This window comes from Balaenoptera physalus (assembly GCF_965194825.1).
Source record: "Balaenoptera physalus genome assembly, chromosome: 5".
NCBI lineage: Eukaryota > Metazoa > Chordata > Mammalia > Artiodactyla > Balaenopteridae > Balaenoptera > Balaenoptera physalus.
This window is the reverse complement of record NC_138884.1, coordinates 119,169,621-119,191,715: the sequence shown is the minus strand read 5'-3', so window position 1 is coordinate 119,191,715 and position 22,095 is coordinate 119,169,621. Positions and strand designations below refer to the sequence as shown.

General features: G+C 40.8%; 1 protein-coding gene across 4 annotated transcripts in view; it reads left to right on the top strand.

Annotated features, from left to right (window-relative positions):
• LEF1 (lymphoid enhancer binding factor 1) overlaps positions 1-22,095 on the top strand; it is a gene marked incomplete at its 5' end in the record, with an annotated part of 132,525 nt that overhangs the window by 70,209 nt on the left and 40,221 nt on the right. For 2 of the 4 annotated variants that reach the window (XM_082462915.1, XM_082462913.1), the window contains 3 exons: positions 12,677-12,809; positions 18,617-18,707; positions 20,342-20,425. In XM_082462915.1, the coding sequence (XP_082319041.1) occupies positions 12,677-12,809; positions 18,617-18,707; positions 20,342-20,425 (308 nt within the window). The remainder of the gene's footprint in view (positions 1-12,676; positions 12,810-18,616; positions 18,708-20,341; positions 20,426-22,095) is intronic. The other 2 variants (XM_082462916.1, XM_082462914.1) reach the window with 1 other exon arrangement.

Genomic DNA, 22,095 nt, shown 5'->3' with positions numbered 1-22,095 from the left:
TTAACCATTAACTTGTAATGAATCTGAAAATGTGTATTAGGTGTTTTTAAAAGTAATCTGTTCTGACAAGTTGAAGAAGTTACATATAACCGCTGTGCGCCACACCATTTATTCAAAAGGCTCACTGACCTATAAAAGATAGATATCATTTAGTAATTCCTTTCATGCTATAATATTAAATGTATAGTTTTATACTACTTGTCATATAAATATTTGGTTTTAAACTTACTGACTTGTCCCTCAGTATGGGATATTGGAATCCAATGTTTAATTTCCAGCTCTACCACTAAACTTTTCTGATTTTCAGTTTCTTTATCCATAAGTTTCCTTTTCCATAAAACGAACTTTTGTTAATAAATATGCCTTTTTTTGTTCATTTGTTTTAAGTCAAATTGGAGGATAATAGGGAAAGGTGCATTCTTACCTATAGATTTTCAAACTGTAAAGCAGAGCTGTCTTGTTAGAAATATAATGTGAGTCCACAACTGCAAGTCATACATGTAATTTAAAGTTTTCTAGTAGCCCCATCAAAAAAGTAAAGAGAAACAAGTAAAATCAATTTTAGTAATAACTTTATGTAACACAGTATAACCAAAATGTAATCAATGTGAAGAATTACTGAGATATTTTACATTCTTTTTTCCACATTAAATGTGTGAAATCCAGTGTGCGTTTTATACTTAGAGCCCGTCTACATTTGGACTAGCCACATTTCAAGCCCTCAAAAGCTGGTGACCAGTGGCTACCATATAGGACAGCGTAGCTCTGTAGAATAGCTTTAATATTCTATTTAACAGCTTATCTTACAGTGTAAATATCACATTTACACATTCGTAGAAAATGATTTGCTTTTCCTAATAAGCTGTAGCTCTCAATTAGAGTGTTATTGTTAGTAGCTGAACCCAAAATAATTTGCATTTCTTTCTTTGATTTCTGAAAGACTCTTTAGCAAATGCTGTAAAAAAATGAGGGTCCCCCACAGACTGAAATGTTACTCTTTTCACTTTTCAAAACACCCAGTTTTAAGCAGAGAATATTTTACACGTATGGCACTTATTAAAATCGGAGACAGCTCGATGGGACAAAATTGGCACATAAGCCTTCTTATTACTGTTCTGTAAATGCTTCACACCTGATCTTAAAACAGAAATCAATTTTATCTAAACTAAAATAAGGCACATGCTTTTCATAGTTACTTTAAGTGTGAAGGATCCCTTTTCAGTATGAAAATACCAGGTTTAAGCCTGTTGGCCTTTGCTCCCGTGGAATTTTGTACCATCCGTTTGCAGCCCGAACATAAAAACAACTCACCCGCTCTCCTGGGTAGCTGTGGGACTTCCTTGCCCTCAAGCCCACACAGGCTCCCCGCTTCCCCTCTCCCCCAAGGAGATCTAGGGTCATCTGGTTCTCAGACTGGACGTTGTGAGTGCCGTGGGGAAATCTTCCAACCCTCTGAAACTGGATGATAGACAGATTCTGCTGTGGTGGCAGTAGGAAGACTTAACCTTCCCTTTGAATATCTATCCCTGGGCAGTGGGTGGAGAGAGTCTTTTTTAACCAGGCTGTGCTCAGACCAGCACCAGAAAACCTGACCGACTCTATTCGGGATTGATGGCTGATGAGATTCAGAGGAGAACTTCTGGGGATCCACTCACCCCAAAGCAGTACCCTCCCTCTCTGGTTCCAGAGCTCCTGGAGTTGCCTCATTCCGCCCTTTCCTGTTGCCTGTTGTCGTTATACAGCCTTGTCACTGGGCTACAGAGGAAACTATCGCCTGCTGCTTCTACTCAGCGCTCTCTGGGGTAGACAGAGAAGGCCCTGGCCCTGACTTCTCACCCACCTTCACTGACTTGTTTGCCTTTCATTATTTCCCAATGACCCACACAAATACTACTTTCAACATGCTAATTAAACTCCAGCTTATTAATAATAATAAATTTTTATGATTTAGTGACTGCTAAAGCACTTCTCTCTTACAATAGGGCAGCGGTTTTTAATCTAGGGTCCAGGGGCTACTCCGTTCCCTGTCCTCCCCTGTACACACTGAAACCTCCCACCCCAGTCCATTAACGTGTGATTGTGTTTGTATACAAAAACGTTTACACACAGCTTTCATCAGATCACGATGTCTATGATCCAGAAAATGCTACGAACCATTGGCGTCTTGTTCTACCCCGTGTCCTTCCACTGTAAAATTTCACATATACGTCTGCACCCCACGGAACCCCACGCTCCTACAGCTAGGAGCCCAGGCAGTCTCCCTCCTCCTCCTTATCCTGCCTCCTTAGAATCTAGTGATCCTTCCTTTCACCCACGCCTCATCCCTTTATTCAACTTCTGAATTAGCCACTGTCTGGCCTCATCTCGTAATGTCTTACCACTAGCACAGTAAATCTCAAACCTGTTTGTTTTGTTCTTTGGTTTGTTTGTTTATCTCAAACAATTCCAGTTCTTTCTCTTAATTTTCAAAGAACAGTCTTTAACATGAAAAATAAATGCAGCACTCAGAGGATTAGGGGTGTGGTGAAGGTGCTGTGAAATCAATCAAATAATAGCAACTTTACCTAATTATAAGTCATTTTCCCTTTTACTCTGATCTTTTCTCAGCTTAACCCCAGTCTGCTGAGTTATAGACTCCAGTGACTGAAACGGGTGGGTCCCCTTTAGGCTCCCAGAATGAGTTACTCCCCTTGTTGCCATGCTTTTCAGCAGCTCACAGTGAACAGTTCACCTGTTTGGGATAGAACAGATCTGTATTTAATCCAGGTTCAAACATTTACAAGCTAACCTATGTGACATTGGGCAGAACTTAACCTTTCTGAGCCTCAGTTTGTTTCCTTATTTGAAAATGAGGAAATAAATTTGATCACAAGTGTGTAAGTATCATTCGTAGTTCCTAGAATATAGTAAATATTCCATGAATGTCCCTTCTCTTGTCTTTCTCACTCAAGCATCCAGGTTTTAACGTACAACTTTGATTTACTTCCCTTCTACCATGTTTATTTCATATAGCATTTAGTGCATTAGTAGTGGTTAATAAATGGTAAGACAATTATATGACTCTTTAGAGTCAGGTAATTAAGCCAAAAGCTTCAGGTTAGATAGACCCTAGTAATAAGAGAATTACACTTAAATATAAGATAATGATTTTTCTAAAAATTTTCTTAAAAGGCAGATAATTGGCCGAAATCTGATATGTTGGTTGTTAACGTTTTCTTCAAAATAAATCTATTTGGAGCCTCAACTCTGTTTAGTGATTGCCCTTTTCCGTTCTTTAAGCCATGACCCTGTAGTTACCTTGGAACTTTCCTTGCACGTAGCTCTCCCTGATTTCCCTGACGTTGGGAGGAGGGGAGGGGAAGATGTCTGAATCCTCTCTTATCCCTTCCCCTCTGAGCCGCCACTGCCGTCAACTCTGATGCGTGTGAGTAACACGCTGTTGACGATGTAGTCCCTGGATTAAAAAGAGCGAAAAGGAGAGGAGGGAAACACAAAACTAAACCTCAGGACTTTATAGTGCAGCCAGAAGAACTATAACACCAGATAATAACGTTTGTAATGGTACTTCATTTTTATCTGCTGAAGATTAATTGGTGATAACATTTTGCAAACAGAGAAAAACTGAGAAAGTGAAGGGGGTGATCTGTGTCTTAACCGATGGCATCAGGTCTTGCAGCATCCTGAACTGATCAGAGCTGACCGCCCCCCTTCTGCTGTCTTACTCTCACTGTTGGCTTTAGGAAAGAGTGGTTATGGGGTAGGCCTGACATACCCCTGACATGGGGGGCCCTTTGAAAGCAGGTTTCTCCAGAGGTCATAGAAGAAGAAATCAGAGACTCAAAGCAAGAAACATTTGATGTTCAACGTAGGGGCTGCTTGTCAAGGAATGTGAGTGCCCCCCCACCCCCGTGACAAGCAGCAGGGAAATGGGGATCACCACAAGGAAATGAATCCTACTAACAGCAAGAGTGAGCTGGCAGAGTCTCCAGACAGGAACTCAGCCCGGCCAACCCTTGTGATACCCTGAGCTAAGAAACAGGTCACACCATGCCAGGATCCTGCCCACCGAAACTGAGGGACAATACATTGTGATGTGTTAAGGCCGCTGATAAATTTGCAATAATATTTTAGGCAGCAATAGAAAATACAAGGATCAATCCCTGTTTTTAATTTAAGGGTAGGAATTCTTTCTTGAACAGAGCTGACTTCCTAGTGTTGAAAGCCTCATTCAGACCTTTAGTCACAAGAAATAGGCACTGATTGTCTCCACTTTACCGGGACCTATGCTAGACACTGGCGATAAGTTACCAAGACCTGATCTCTATCTAGGAAACAGATGCACAAACAAGTAGTAACAATGCAGTGTGGTAAATGCATGGCGTCATGTCCTGGGGCTGCAAGCATAGAGCCAGAGATGACTGGTGTACCTGAGGAAGTTGAAGAAGGCTTCTTAGCACCAAAGGGTGCAAATCCGTATTCCCAGCTATTATGTGTCAAGAATTCCTTTGAAGAAAATAATTCAAATTGAATGAATGAACACAAGTCTCTGGGGTTCTATACTGAGTTAAAAGAGTTGAAGGAGTGTAAAAAAATTTTAATGTTATTTAAAAGGATGTGGTATATATTAGTTTTGATTGTTTGCTTTTCAAATTTCTCTTGATTTACAGATTTATAATACTAGCAAATAGGAAGGAAAAAATGGTAACTTAGCACATCATGAAAGCATTCTACCTTTGTAACCCATTAATCAATTTCTCTCTGAATTCAGCTTAACAAAAATAATATTTTTCACCTTATTGGCTTGGATCATCCACAGTCAACAACTATTGCTGTACCATTACTTTACTACAGGCAGCAGTTTTCAAAGGGCTCCCTGAGGTAGGGTGTCCACGAGGTCAAAACTACTGTCGTGATAACGGCAACACATTATTTGTCTTTTCCACTGTGTGTTGGCATTTGCATCATTGGTCCAAGAGCAACAGTGTGTAAAACTGTTGGTGCCTTGGCACCAAATGGTACTAATAGTCACTGAATTCTGCACCACAACACCCTCCCAGGGGAGAAAAAAATGCCAGTGTCATTTAGAATATCCCTGAGGAAGCAGTAGAAAATGTTTTAATTTTATTAAATCTTGATCCCTTGACTGCATAAGTGACAGACAAACTGTGGTTCTTTGGACTTTGGTATTTGGCAGATACTTTCTCACAAATGAGTAAGGTGAGTCTCTCTCTTCAGTGAAAACACTTGATAGCATTTGTTGCCAGTGATTAAACTGGAGCTTTCAAGCAAATATTAGAATTTTAGAAAACTTGTTAACCACTACTGTAGGCCTGATAACTTCCCAAATCCTTAAAGCTTTTCTGATGAGATGAGAGATGACATTAATGAATGTGATTTTTATATTGTGTCACAAAATATGTCAACTCAGTGAACGCTATTTTCCAAATGACCCAATGCAAAATGATACCGGGGTGAATTCAAAGTGCAAGACAGAGCAATCGATTTTAATGTAAGAGTAGGGAAAATATATTGATAAGCCTTTTGATTCTACATTGCAGCAAGCCTTTAAACTACCACTTGTTGAGTTTTGGTTTAGTATCAAAGACGAAGATCCACAATTATCTGAAAAAATTATTAAAATAATCCTTCCCTTTTCAACAACGTATCTGTGTGAGGTCAGATTTTCTTCCTATATTTCAACCAAAATAACATATCAAATTGGAGATTTGAATGTGAAAGCAGATAGGAGAATCCAGTTGTCTTCCTATTAAACCAGTTGCAGAAGGGAGAGTTGGCGGGTAATTCTTCTGAAAGAAAGCACAGTTCTAAATTCTAAAATGTACTGTGTCTTAGAGATGAGTGATTTGAACTTTGGGGAGCAGAGTAATTCATTTATTGGCCCTCTTTTCCCTTCCCTCTTCCCTTTATCCATTCCACAAATACTTATTGAGCATATATTATATGCCAGGACTTGATAGATATTTTGTTTGCATTGTTCATTAATCTCACCTTCATCCTGTGAGGTATTAGTCTACCCATTTTACATATGGGGAAACCGAGATTCTGAAAAATTAAGTGAGTTACCTAAGCATAGCAGCTAACTGGTATTTGAATGTTTGAATGCTCTGCCTCCAGTTCCCGCGTACTTGAATATTAAACTGTATTATTACGCATCTCATCCACTTGGCAACCAGAGGATGCCGGCACTGTTTGGTTTTGGTTCCTTGGGATACAAGCTGTGGACCTCAGAGTCTCCAACTTGGGTCCAAATCCTGTCTCTGCCGCTTAACATCCTGTGTGATCTTGTATAAACTGCTTACCCTCTCAGAACCTTGGCTTTCTTCTCTGTGTAACGTAAACTGTAACACCTAACTTAGGGGTGACTTTAGGTTTAAGTGAGGAAACCTATAGAAATCATCACCTTATAGAGAAGTGGGAACACGGAGGGCGCTTCACACCTTTTCATTTTATCAGCAATTCCATCAGTCTGTTTGGAGTCCTGCTGGTGACATCAGTCTTTTCCAAGTGGCCCGTTGTCCTGTCCAGACCCTTCATTACAGTTGAGCCCAGGGCAGGCCATGCTCAGCTGGCAGGGTGGTTTGGAGCAGCGGTGGAGAGAGGAGCTGAGTAGTGGGCAGTGTGGGGCAGGACAGTCAGGGACACGGGTGCCCAGTTGTGCCAGCACAAGTTCTCTCTCCTCTGATTATTACTTAGCTGTGTCCAAAAGGACTCAGCCTTCTCATCTATAAATATAGAGATGATACCACCCACCTCTGTGCATGAGTGCCAGCCAGAGATATAAAGGCATGGCCATAATGACGGGCACTTAGTGGGTGTCCAGTGCATATTAATTCCTTTCCCTACAACATGTTCCTTCCTCTCTTAGGGAAAATATTCCAGGTGTCCAGTAGAGACCATCCCTTTGCCTCCAGAGGTGGGCTCGTGGAATATTTGTCCTTTGCGAACCTTAGAGTTTTATCAGTTCCTGCTCAGGAAGTCTGCAAAGTCTGGGACCTCATCATTGTCTGAAAAAAGCTGCTGCATCACAGCCGGTAGTCATCTTACATTTGACAGCCACGTCAGATCTGAGTCAGGTGTTTAGCTTTGGTGGATCTTAGGAAAGATTTCCAGTACCAAGTGTTACTTTTGAGTTCTAGTGAACGCAAGAATCACTGTATCCTTTTTGGGCAAATTAAATCTGCTCCTCTTTGTGGGAAGGCTTGAGAAGCTCAGAATCTCAGAAGAGGACGGGAAGGCACGATACGAAGTTACACGGCTTCTACTTCACGAACACCAGACTTCTTAAGAGTTTTATAAAAAGTAAAATGCCACCATAACGATTTAGGCCAGGTGAAATTCCTCATCTCAGTAAGTTGGTGGAGTGTCAAAATTCCCCTGGATTTGGTTATTACCAGGAGGACTATTGATAAAATGCACAGCCAATTGAAATGGGACTCAGGACCTTTATGCACAGCCAGATCCTGCACTGTGGGTTTAGTGGAGGTGTGGAGATGTACACAGCGGGCACCAGCCAGCAGGCCAGCAGGTTCCCCCCCACCCCCGCCAGGTTACTCCACTTACCGGCAGGCCCACGGCCTTAGCCAGGAGGGAGCTGAACCACTTTTCAGTCCTTCCCAGACCACATCCTCAGAGGCTGACGACATTCACGACAGCTCGAGTTATTGCCAGCGGTGAGTGGGTCGTTTCTGGGAATGCTGCTTTGGGGGTGACTCTCAGGATCCCTAAGTGGCACCCACTTCGTGTCCACAGGAGGTGTGGGTTTTATTGGCCGTGATGCCGAAGAAGTCCTTACCTGCAGGGGCCAGCCTGGGTGGCAGCCAAGCTAGCTTCCTTGGAATGTTTTCCAGTCCTGGAGAGAAAGGTGGCAGTTGAGTCTCCAGCTCTGACCGCTTCTACTAAGGTGCCTCTTTGTCTGATGTGATTCCTGTGCGGGGGACAGAGACCACACGGGCATTTCATGGATGTCACATACTGTCAGCTACGGTCCAGATGGTCAACTCAGTGTCCAAGATTTTATGAGCTGGGCTCTTCAGGGAGGCCGCATGGTCTACTGGTAATGAACGTGGCCTCTAGAGCCAGACTTCCTGCATTTGAACCTGGCTTTGCCACTTACTAGCTCTGGGTCCTCCGGAAAGTTACTTACCTTCTCTGTGCCTCAGCCTCCCCCATCTGGAAAAGGAGGATAATGATCGTATCTGCCTCAAAGATACTCATAAAGTGCTTAGTACATAGGAAGTACTTGGCTGTGTGTTAGTTACTGTAATCATTATGCGCTTCGCGGGTCGGGTGGCCTGATGGTGGTTTTTCCACCATCTTGGGAAAAGATTGCGGGATTCCACCTGAATGGCCACTTAAGGGTGCTGGGCGTAGGCAGGAGAGCTGTGTTCTCGAGTCCACCCTTGATATTTTCTACCCCTTTTCCAGTACCTGCTCTTTCCATCTTTTTCCTTTGCTCACCTGACTGATCACCTGCCTGAGCTGTATAGCTGGAATCAGAAGGTGAAGGTTTGTGGCCTGGCTCAGCCGCTTGCTGACGTATGAGCGTGGACAAGTTGCTGAACCTCTCTCTGAGCAGGCATGGAGAATTTGGGACGACTTAAGGCTGCCAGGTATCTTGTAAAGGTGGAGGAATCGTGCATGCTGCTCTCCTGAGATGATCAAGGAAAGGACGCATGCTGGGAGTACATGTTGGCTCTCCTCTGGAAGCTAAGACTTACCTGACTGTCCCTGTGAGTGAAAAAGGATCGAAGTGGTTTTTGCCCTTCCTCCCTCCCTTACAGGGAGCTGTGTGCTGGGAAAAGCACCAGAGGGGGAGTTAGGAGACTGGGGTCCCATTAGGTACAGTACTAGGCGCACAGTTCCCAGCACAGAGTAGGAGCCGAAAAGATGGTATTTCTCTACTGCTTGGTTCCACTCTCTTAAGTGCCCCTGGGGTCTCCATTCCCATTTTCCTCACAGTGGCCCTGCGTTACTGGAGTTGTGTAGTGAGCAAGGCTGTCTTACTGCAGGTGTTGACAGTAGTCATGGCTTGATCACCCATTTCCTGGTGACCTCTGTTTTTCAGCTTCCTGTCTTAGAAAATGAGGATCTTGGACTAAATGAACTTTCGGTTTCTTACAGCTTTAATGTGATACGAAGGCATATGATTAGATATACACTGTCTCTTCTATCACCTGGTTCCTCTTCTTCATAGCACTTGATGTCGTCTTTTCAGATTTTGCTTGGGGTTTTTGTTTTGTTTTTTACACATTTATTTATTTATTTTTTGTCTCCAATACCCGCATCCCCATTTCCAGGCCCCTAGAAAGGAAGCTGCGTGAGAACAGGGACCTTGTCTGTATTGGCCATCCACACTAGAATAGTGCTTGGCACATTTTAGGTGCTTAGTGAATATACACATGTGCCCACATGTATACCTGTAACTAGGCATTAGAATGTAGTTACATAAGTTTGTCTATAGAAGCTAAGTAGTCGATTAGTTATTTCTCTCCTCACACACTCCCCTCCCCAATATACAGCACATTGTTATTTGGAGATTAGAAGACTAGAATTAAGAATGGTTATATTGGGAGTTTGGGACTGACATGCACACACTGCTGTATTTAAAAGAGAGAACCAACAAGCACCTACTGTAGAGCACAGGGAACTCTGCTCAATATTATGTAACAACCTAAATGGGAAAAGAATTTGAAAAAGAATAGATACATGTATATGTATAACTGAATCACTTTGCTGTACACCTGAGACTAACACAACATTGTTAATCAACTGTACTCCAATATAAAATAAAAAGTTCAAAAAAAGAAAAAACCCTAAGGTGGGCGATAAAAAAGAATGGTTATATTGTCTGTCTTAAGACTTACACAAAGTCGCAGTGCCTGGCTTCTCGCCTTGTGTGTGCGTGTAGCATCAGAGGGCAGCAGCTCCTGATGTCAGAGAAAGCCCACCGTTTAGGGCTGAGGACGCTTGACTGTGAGGGCGACGTGCCAAGCATCCGTGGTGTCGGTTGGACCCTTTTGTATACGTAGCAGAGGTGATCAGCTGGAGGCAAGATACAAACCCTGGAAGTGGGCTCGCTCATATTATTGAGATTTCATATTGCTTTTATTATTTGGCCACAAAAATAGACATAATCCTTGTTGGCTTTAACACACCTACTAGTACTGCTTCCGCTATCCATCTTGCAAAGTATAAGACAAGGCCAGAGCTTAAATGAAAATCCTCAGCTTCTTATCTCCTTCCCACAGGAAAGCAAATCTGTCTTGAAAACCGTAAAATTAAGAGGAGAGCAAGGATAGCATAATTTAACAAAAAATTCATGGCACCGGATTCGGAGCTATATGACTGGAGGGATAGGTCAGACATTAAGAAGATGCTGCCTGCTAATGCAGGTTTCTTAAGGTGGTGCTCTGGAAATGAGAAAGGCATGCAAAATAAATGTATATTTTTTTTCCCTAAAGATTTCTGCAATGCTTTTTAACTACCCCAAGAAAATATCTAAGTAGATTGTTTGGCAATTATGCTTCTTATGAAACTTCTAAAAAATGAAACTCAAAGCAGTTATTCTAAACTATAGTTGAAATATATTCGTTTTAGCATTTGGGTGTTGCGATTTTTGCTGTATTTAAAAGGGTTTATAATGATAATATTCTCACACCCACCCACCCCCCATTCCTCTAGCATTCTCAATATTTAAGAAGCATTCATTTAGCATTCTAAGTATTTAAGAAGCTCATTCTGTGTATTTGACAAACTGCATCATTAACCCTTGAAAAGCATTGAAACATTTTTTTTTAACCTTGTACACATTTATATGCATAGATGTCTGTGCAGAAGTGTAGGGAGAAAAGGCGTGTGGCTTTGATAATGGTGCTCTATTTAATAAATGCCAAGGGCTATATGAGCTACGCAAGTTCTGCCATTAGAGGGAAGCCGATAATTATAAAATAGGGGAAAGTCTAGTATGGATATTATGTCATTGTCTAAAAAAGTGTGATCTTTTTTTTTCCCCTTGCTTTTTTTTTTTCATAAGTTTCTTTTGGGTGCAGGTTGTAATGATAGGGTATAGAGAATTACTGTTACTAACTGTAAAGAGAATTAAGTGTTACTAGTATGATTATTCCTAATTTTCCTGAGGGGATGGTTTTTCCTGTTGGAGCCACGTACTGTTTATACCTAATTTGTAAAAAAAACGTGAGATAATCAGCGTACATCATAGGTGCAGCCAGCATACACGAGTGTGTTATGGGCCCTCAGCCGTTCACATATGTCCCTACATTTTAAGCAGTTTACACTGTGCAGTTTTCAGGCACTTTAATTTTTTTAATACAGGTATTTGTTTCCGGAGAAAGTGATTTCGTGTGCATTTTAGTCTGTAGTACAGTAACAGTCACTATTTCAAACTGGCTGTGGTGAAGGTATGTCTGAACTAGTGAATGAGAGAATATTTACAATTCATAATAGTCTATTCCTCTTAACTTCACAAGTTACTTATTACTGTAGTGTTTCTAAACAGAGATCTTCCTGAGACTGCTTTAATTAGGAGATGAATTTAAAATCAGAAACGTATTTTGCATGTATATAATTGTGTTGGGTTTACTCTCTTGGGGGGGTGGGTCGAGTTTCTTTTAAAAGAACCCCTTGATTAGGTTAAACTGCCTGAATCTTGTTTATATTACTGATTTGCTTTGTAAGCACTTTCTTGGGGGCGGGGTGGGGGGGGCGGGGTCAACTTTAGCCAAATGAAAGAATTCCAGATTTCAAATTGATGAAGTCCAGACAAATAACCTGAACCTCTAAAACGTGTTACTGTTATACAGTTTTAGAATTCCAAATTAAATAATAAAGTTCACTTTTAAACAAATATAAGACATATAAAATATGTTAAAATATAAATGTTAACAACTTAGAGTGTTCTGACAAGCCATATTTCACATTATGCAGTTAAACTCAAGATTGGGAATTCGCTTTTATCAGTTAAGACTTCTAGAAACTAAACAACCTGAAGATGAACTGAGCAGCTCTAAAGCATAATGAATGATGGTCATGTTTGATCGACAAAACTATAAAACTATAAAACTATATGGTATAATGTGGTTCTTAAAGATGTACAACTCTAGAATTATGAATTTTATAAACTAAGGTGATATCAGTACAGCAGATTTATATATACTGGGTTGTTTAAAAAGTTGCCCTTCAAATTGACAATATTTATTCATTTATGTATTCTTTGAACAATATTTATTGAGTGCCTTTTTTATGCCAAACATATATAATGAATAAAGAGTTTATAAAACATTCACAACTTTTGCTCCAGTAGCTCTTTGTTGACTTTAACCTGAGGAGATAATCCAAAAGGGGAGTGTAAATATGTATGTTTAGAATTCATGTCATATGGAATAATAGTGACCAACCTAAATCTCCAAAGGGGCCTTGGTTAAATAACTGATTGTTTCTTGGTGGGCTATTCATGTAATTGAACATGAGAAAATCCTGCAGATCTAAGCGAGCAGAGCAGATGATTCAGCTGTCCAGGTCTGGAGATGATTCTCGGGTTGCGCTGGTGCCCAGTGACTGCTATTGTGTGACTTCTGCGGGGAGAGGAGACGGGAGCTGGGCGTCCATATTAACGGCTGTCCTTGTGGTTACTCTGCAGTCAAATAAAGTGCCCGTGGTGCAGCCATCCCACGCCGTCCATCCTCTCACCCCCCTCATCACTTACAGCGACGAGCACTTTTCTCCAGGATCACACCCGTCACACCTCCCATCGGATGTCAGCTCCAAACAAGGTGAGAGCCCTGCCTCCCTCCCCAGGCCGCTTTGGATAAGCAAGGAGCCTCATCTCATCAGTCTGAGTGAGCTCACAAGTGCCTCCGCCCATGTCACCGGGTGGGTCGTAATACATTTGTAGGAGATGAGGGGAATTTATTTGATAGCAATTTTTTAAATAAGCATACAAGAATTTGTTGTTGGCTTCTTTGCAGGATTAAAAAAAAAAACAGAACAAAAATATTGAAGGGTCATTTCAAAGTGACAGCTCTGATGATCTACGATCACAGTGTAAACCAATATGTTGTGAAAATACATTACGAATTCAGTCCTCAGTGCCCCCTGCCATATTTGTTTATTTTAGCATGTACTAGGTGTTGATGATAGTGTTAAAAAAAAAAAAAAAAAAAAGGTAGAAAAGGGACAAAGTAGGAGATTTTTTTTCCTCAAATGTTACCTTTTTGAGCCTTTTGTGATTTCTTTTGGTCTTTATATCCCTGCTGTGTTTTCTCCTCTCTCTGTTGTTTCCCAGCACCAATTTAGATATAAATATAATTAAAATACAAAACCATCTCTGTCTATAAAGTCAAAGCAACGTGAGTCTTATTTTGCTTCTCTACATTATTACCAAGTTCTGCATCTGTATCATTTACAGAGAAACACACATCATAAGCGGTCTGAAAAATCAAGACGTCTGTTTTCTAACCTGATGGGTGTGGGTGTGGGTTCGTTGTCGGACACAAAGCTCGGGTTCTCCAAGCCTTCCGGTCCTGTCAGCTTAGGGCAGACTTTGAGGGGGAGTTTGTTCACAGGATAGCCCTTATTCTTTCCACGGACATACATACTTGGACCTCAACGGGATCTTTAGACATTCAAAATAAAAGGTCCTGTAAAACCACATGAAGGCAGAGAATGTATATAGGGGTCAAATGTGCCATCTCCAGCACTTCACCCGTTTGTCCAGCCCTATCTTTGATCGATAGTGAACAACAAAATATAGTAAGCATGTAAAAAAAAGAGTGGAGTTCAGAGGCTGGTTGTTTTTCCCACTGCTGTGAACACTTCTAGGTTAAATATTTATCATGTTCATTTCCCACCTTTATTAAAAAGATGACTGTTTGAGGACTTAGTTACTGTTGGACTTTGCTTGAGCGGAGCCCAGGTACCTTTACTTAGAGAAGGCAGAAATCATCAAGGCCGATGTTTCTGGGTTTGTCTCTGTTTTATTGCTCATTTCCAGTCCTTCCTCTCCTCTACTTCCTGTTGTCAAGGACCTCCAAAGAATAAGAAACATCAGAGACAGGTCTGTGACTATGTAGTGAGAAAGGGAATTAAGACAGGCGTCTTAGGAAGAAGGCTGAGTTTGAGAGGGAAACTCAAGAATATGACCTTGGCCGTGGCCAAGGGGGACCATATGACCAATATGACCTTGGCCTCTGAGGACCATAAAGATGCGGATGACAGTTAAAGATAGATATAAAAGCCCCGAACAAGCTATTAGCAAAAATAATCCAACAGCATGTTTTATTTAGTTTTAAACCGTTTATTTACTTAACAATTACATAGTACTTACTATATCCCAGTCCCTGTTCTGAGCACTTTGAAACGGACTTGTTTAAAAGAATAACATTATACAAAATTTTAAAGGAGTAACACGTGATGGTTCAGAAGTTGTTCTTTCAGGAATTCTAGGAGAGTTCAATTTTTTGTTTTGTTTTGGTTTTTTAAAATATTTATTTATTTATTTATTTTGGCTGTGCCAGGCTTTAGTTGTGGGATGCGTGCAGAATCTAGTTCTCCGACCAGGGATGGAACCTGGGCCCCCTGCATTGGCAGCGCGGAGTCTTACCCACTGGGCCACCAGGGAAGTCCCTAGGAGGGTTCAGTTTTTTGAAACAGACAATTTTCTGACTAGCTACCAATTACAATTACACTTTCTCTTCTGTTTCCATATCTTACGGCTACTACCCTACCTTGTTTTACCTTGCTAATTGTAATTTATATCATTGCTCCTCAAACTTTTTTTTTTTTTTAAACAAACTTTTTAGAACTAGAGAAGGGACTAGTGGGCATGAACGGAAATTATCTGCTGCAGTTTCTTTGAAGTATTTTGTCCTAAAAATTTGTGTGATTTTTGCATTCTACTCCATACACTGTTTACATTTGTTTTAATATAAAAATCCTGTTTTTAATTACTTTTTTTGTCCTGGACTTCATGTACCTCATCACCGTGTAGTTAGGGGGATATAAAACCTTGGTTTAAAAAGAACTAATTTTTTAAAAAGTACTAATTTACATGATTTTGAGTTTATATCATTATATTTGGGTACATTGATCACCAGAAAATAAGTATAAGGGAAAAAAAAGTCTAAGGCTTACTGGATCTCTTGCATTTACTCTCTTTTCTCTCCTTCTGCCTGCCTTTTGGTTATATCACATACAGCTGGTTATAACATGGTGGTACTGAGTTGCTGATTTCAAAGTTCCTTGGGAAGCTGCCTAGCTTTATCCCACCCAAATCCAAAAAAAACCAAAAAAAGAATATCGTGTTCATACTCTAACCCTAGATGGAATTATCCGATAAATATAAACTGCTTGTCAGCAGAACCCATTCTCATTTGTAGGAAAATAACTTCAGGTTAATTTCCTGTTAGGAAGCATATTAGGTTTTACGTTTCCCTCAGTATGTGTTTCGGGATAGGGTGCGGTGTGCAGGTGTGTAGGTGTAGTTAGTTGTAGGAAAAGCAAGGGAAGCTGATACCCATCATTTTGTTCCACTCATTGTGTCTGATAAAAATGTGAAAAGGAAAGAGCTTTTAAGAAATACTGGGTTTGTGTACCTGTTTATATGTTTGTATCTTTATAAATAACAACAAACACTCAACATAGCGCTTATACTATATACCAAGCACTTCTCAGTATTATATACGAATGCATTTATTCCTGACTACAACACTTATTTCATTTTCATTCTGATTTTACAGAATAATAATTAAATAACTTCCTCAAGGACATATAGCTAGTGAGTGGCAGAATTACTGTATCCGTACAGTCTGACACCAGAATCATTTTAGCTGTATTTATAAAAGTTATTTATAAAAGTTAAAAAAATTTTAAGGATATACTGCATAGAGCCTCCAGAATATAGTTAAGTGTTCAGTAAATACTCATTAAATGAATGATGTGAAATGTGTCTTCAGTAGCACAGGAGTTGGTAGAGAGGCACACACTTCTAGGAATCTTTGGAAACGGGATCTTAAAACAACAGTAAGCTATTTAGAAAACACAGATCCACTTTCTTCTACTCATGTAATGACCTAAGCCACATCATGTATGTACGTGCAAAATGGTTATAGTACTGACCCAGCATGGGGAATGGGTCCATTTATTTCACCTGTTCATTTGTTTAGTCGCTCAGAAGTATATTCAGAGCCTCCTCCGGAGGCAGCGATGGTTTGATACACCGATGGGGAAAACATGGTCTCTTTTTTCCAAGCAGTGTATAAGGCTCAGGCAGGAAATCATTTGTACAACCTCACTATAAAACAAAGTGAAGAATATCTTAAGTGCCATGTTAAAAGTACAAATGAAATGTTGTAAATTCAAAGAAGAAAGATTTCTCAGAGCAATAAAAGTTAGAGACTATTGCATGAGAGAGAGGTATCTGAAATATGAGTAGAATTTTAATAGAAAGAGTCAAATTAAATACTCAGCATAGGAACTAGCATGTAGCAGGTGCTAAGTAAATGGTTGTTCCCTCCTTTCTTCTTAAGCAGTAAAACCAAATCCAGCTAGTTTGTATTTTTTGTTCTGTCCAATTACTCCCACACAGAATCACTAATGCAGCCTTCTCAGTGTACTCAGAGCATGGACTAGAGTGGAGAGCAAGGTTTCAAGCTTGTCTGCTTAGAGACATGTGATTGGAAGCAGGCTACTTCTCTGCATCACAGAGATAAGATCCCAGGACAAATCGCATTTTTTAGGTACCTGAACAGTCACTTCACCTCTCCAACAAAGGGATTAAAGTAGACAATTCAGACAATTCCATCTCTAATTATGATCTTCAAGTTCAAATTTCCACAAAGTTTTCCATTTCCTCCTGAGTTGGCCTGGCTTTTCTTTTCAAAACTGAGCAGCCCCCCTGCAGAACCTAAGGTTTGGAGAGGTATCAGAGTGTCGGGGTGAGGGAGGCAGCGAGTTGGAGAAACTTCCCTGTGACTCTGATACGTCAAGGATCACCACCGTAGGCACCTCTGCTGCCCCTACCTCCCCAGACCCAAGAAAAAAATCCCAGAGTATAAAATTCGGGGTCTACTGTGACCAAAAGAAGCAGTATTTCTAGCTTTAAAAAAAAGGGAGATTTGATGGTAACTCTGCTAAGGTGAACTTCCAGCTTCCAAAAAGCAGCTGCCAGTGGCCCTGCTTCAGTGGGAGAGAGTGGATCAGCAGAATGCCCTAGGTCCCACTGTATGCAATGCTTTTGGTGAGTTGATGATATAAAGGAATTAAAAGAAAACTCATTAAATTTGAAAGTGATAAGAGATCAAAAAAGGAGATTTTAGACTCTTCTTTTAAAAACAGTAAAACCTCAGATGATCTCCTGGAAACTCTCTGTTAAGAGAAAGATTAAAGACCTTTCTCTGAGAGTTGAGAAATAGTTTGTCCTAACTTCAAAGTCAAATTAACATCCACTTTGAAGGCAACACTTCTTAAGCCATTCCCATATGCTCAAGGCCTTCAGTATCTTTTAAGATCCAAATGAAATTCATAAACATTTTGAATAGTAAAAAAAAGCAGCATACTTAAAGAGCATCTTCTGTATACTCACCTAACTTGCATACTGGCCAATATAATTACAGCCACTGAATGCATATTCTGGGTGTTAAACCTGGGAATGTGTGTTTGCACATGGTAATGGCCTTTTAAAGCCACATTAGCTATGTAAAGAAACTCATGTGGTTTTTTTCTGTTCAGAAGCACTTTCCCCCAAATCTAAATCTTAAGTTGTTATTTTGCATTTTTATGTGTGCGTCTTAGCCCTTCTTTTCTGTACCCAAGGTAAGATATAAACAAAGAGGTGTCATCTGGGACTAGGATTAGGTACAATCTTCAGGTGGTTTTCACAGTTATAGGGCAGTGTGCTCCAGGGGGTGTGAGCTCAAGAGACAGTTTGGTGGCACTCTCATTTTCTGTGGAATACAACTAATCCAGGACAGCTTGACCTTGGAGCCCAGAGGACTCAACTTGATGAAGAGCTTAGTTGGAGCTGAAGTGGCAGAGACCAAATGAATCATATCAAGTACGACCATTATGGGGCTGAAGATGATTTCTAATTAATCTTTTATCCTCTGAGGTATCACATTTCCCAAATCTATGTGTCCATAAGGGAGCCAGTGAAAATCTGAAAGTAGCGATTTACCTAATCCTTGAACACCATGGCAGGCCTTCTACTTAGGAAGGGCTGTCATTTTCCATTCTACACAAAAACAATTGTCTACCATTTTCCTGACCAAAGTGATATTATAATGAGGGCAAACTAAATAATTTTAAAGTCTTATTTTGATGCCTGTTTTACTAGCAGCATATTTACTCACTCTTTCAGGAGCTCCTCAAGATGTACTACCATAATGCCTGTTTTCTCAGATGCTGAAATCTTGAGAAAAGCTAACAAACTGACTTCTGTTAAATGGATCTGAAAAATAAATATTGTTTCATTCTAGAACTTAAGTATTAATGACATCATGCATTTTCTTGCCTTTCTATTTCTCTTAAAGTCGAATGTCCTGTGAATCTGAAAACTCTACCTCTCTGTTGTTCTTTTTAATAGGCATGTCCAGACATCCTCCAGCTCCCGAGATCCCTACCTTTTATCCCCTGTCTCCGGGTGGTGTTGGACAGATTACCCCACCTCTTGGCTGGTAAGATCCTTCCTGCAACATTTAGCCAGGCATTTGAACACGTGTTCTTCTACTTCCCATTCATGGAAATTAGCTTTATGAATGATAACACTTGAGTTGAAGAAACTTCACATCAACAAGCAAGGTGCTAACTTTATTTCATTTCAATTTAAAAGATTAAAAAACATACAGACTTTGAAATGGATTGAATTCGTTTGCTAATATGTGTAGAAAATGGCTGTGTAGCATTTGCTTTGAAGCTTATAGTTTTATGGATTCAATTTGTGGCTTTGGGCATTTGCTATGCCTGTACAAAGTGTTTAGTGTGGATTTTTCTTTTCTAGTTCTTTATGAACAACTTATATTTTTGAAACATAACCTTAGATATATTGAATATCGATCTTTGCTTATAAATGGGCAAGTGAGATAAATGACAAATAACTAGGGAGAAATGCAAGTGCAAAAGCATCTTTTGAATTTTAATAAAATAAGCAGCAGTTTGAGTTCAGAGGCGTGAAAAACTGATGTTTGGACTTCTTTTATCAGAATCCAAATGCTCTCTATTTTGTTATTTCTGAAAAATCCGTAACATTCCTTTCAAATTTTTTTAATTGTAAAGGTAAAGGAAAAGAAATGTATTTAGGGAAGAAAGAATCACTGCATATAATGTAGCCTATTTTTATCATTTTATTGTTAGCGTGCAGCTTTCTCCTGCTCCCACTTCCATTCCTCTCCTCTCCCCACTGCTCACTCCATGGACAGAGTGCTGCAACTTCAGCAAATATTTTCTCTCCTCTCTTTATCTGGCTCTCTGTCCCCACAGCTCCCATGTCAAGGCCCCGGTTTCCCTACCTTGACATCCTTATATTATCTCTTCTTCATAAGGAGGGCTCATCCTGCCATGGAAATTCCAGCTTTCTCTCTTCTCTTTGCATTAAATCTCTCAGTCAATAACGCTGTCTGAATTTAATTGATTATGCAGATACTTTCAAACCTACATCAATTATTCTCTCTGAACTCAGCTACTCAGGGGCAATCATCCTGGGCCGAGTTGCATCAGCGGCATCTGGAAGTAAAGACTGTGTAAATGCAAAGTGTGAGGTGTAGGAAAAGCGGAGGGAGAGATGCAATTCTCAGAGCAGAGAGAAAAATAACTCCAATGAATCGATCTTTTATTTCTTCCCTATAGTATGGATATATAAGTGGGGGGGGGGAAGTGCAGTGTTTTTAAAAATTTGTTCATTTTTATATAAATATAAACTTTTATTTCCTTCTTTCTTCCCTTCCCTGAAATCCTCAAAGATTCTGCTAAAGAATCCACTAACATAAAAGGAGTATTTCACCATTCTCAGGTTCTGTTATATTCAGTAAACATTGTTTACCTGCCTGCTTTGTTCAAAGCATTCGTGGGGATGGGAGAGGGGAAGGGATAGACGACAGACCGTTCACAGACTGCGGTGGGAGATTTCCTTCAAGGCAGACGATGCTTTTGGTTGGGTGGAGGGTGAGGAAGGGAAGGAGCCGGGTGACTGAAGCAGTGCCCTGGTTAACCCTCCCCCAAAATGCTGGTTGAGTTCCTCCCCTCGTCAGACTCTTACTGCTGGTTGGTAAGTCATGTTTTGTCATTGATGGGTTCCTTTCTTCTGTGACCTCAGGCAAGGTCAGCCTGTATATCCCGTCACGGGAGGCTTCAGGCAACCCTACCCATCCTCCCTGTCAGTCGACACTTCCATGTCCAGGTAGGTGGAGGTGGAACCGGGCGCTCCAGGACAGGCTGCTCTTCCTGCGCTTGCAGCTCGCGCGCCTCTGCTTGCCTCTCGGTCCCGGCCGGGCGGGTGCGCGGCTCGGGCCGCGTCTGTCTGCGCTGGGTGCCTGGCTCCCACACTAGGCGTCCCGGAGGGCCCTCCCCCAGCAGCGCCAGCCGCGCCCACCAGGGGGATGGGCTCGGCCGCCCCGGGAACCCGGGTCTCCCGAAGACCTCGCTGCCCCGCGCCTGTGGGACGGGAAACGTCCCCAGAGGGGACATGATCAGAAGAGCTTGTTCGATTCAAAATATGATGGGGATGGGGGTGGGGTCGGGGGCGAGAATAAAGACTGGTTTGATCTGAGTTTTCTAATTTGCTTTCTATGAGGAAAGTTGTATCAGTTTCACGGGCCAGTGTTTGAGAACGCCCAGATAGTCTAGAGCCTTCGGGAGCAAGGCCGTCGGAAGAGAAGGGACGGTGCTCACAGGCTGTCAGGCCGTACGGGGCTGCGTGTCCTAGTGTGTGAATCAGGCCCCGTGTGGACACGTTGGTGCAAGCGAAGCTCTGTGAGGTCTGCTGTGCCACACCGCTGTGTGTAATGCTTTTGCCTCTGGAAAGGATGGCTTCTATGCCCTGTGCTTGATGTACACACACATTTGTGGTGTATCATCTGCGTGTTCAATGTGGCTTTTTCAAGGGAGCTAGCATTAACATGCTAGAGGTCAAACTGTTGGGTTAGTGACTGGTTGTGAATCTTTACTTTTTTACGTCAGTATGAAATTCGCAGTTTTCTGTGGCGAATTTCAGCTTTTTAAGAAACGTTATTTTTTCAGTAGATTGTAAATCTAGCTGATTGAGAGAGGATGAAATTAATATCCTTCCCCCAAAATATATCTGTACACTTTTTTTTAACATTGCAAGAATTGTGTGATGACAGGATTTTCTCAGGGGCAAAAAACCAGCATCATGCATTTTTGCAAATGGTACATTTAGCAGAGCATTATGATTTGATCAAGTATTTGTATTTTTCCCATGCCTCCTTAATTTTTAAAAATTTGTTTCTGAAATATTACATATCCAAGCAGAGTCCCTTCTTTCCCTCCCAGAAGAAGGAATTAACTGTACAGGCGGTGATGAAAAGACCTGAGAAAGTTGTTTTTGTTGAATTAAATTGTTGACTTTAAAAGAGCTTGAAAAAAAAAATTTCTAAAGCATATCCAAATTTATCAAAAGAGCTTGTTGAAACTACTGTCTTTATTTGTTTTATTTTTCTTGCATGGCAGTTTCCCTCCTTTGTGTTGGATGGTAGTGGATATTTTAAGATTTGTTTAATGCTCTACTAGTATACTCTGGGAAAAAGCCTTTATTTTAGCATACGTAGTTTTTACCTTGAAGCAGAACTGTATCCTTCCCTTTAATTAAATCCTTCCCCTTAATTAATTTTGTTATCAGTTTTCCATTAGGCCAGATCTCTCAAACACTACTTTCTTTATGTGTAGAAAATTATTTGGGGTGACGTTGATGGTGACCTTATTAAATTGGGGACTGAACAAATCTTCCTGTCCCCTGTCTTCTCAATTGTTCTCTCCTAGTATTAGGAAAAAAGCCAACAGGAGAAGAAGACTCTTAATGAGAAGGTTTGCTTAGGAATGTAGACAGAGAGG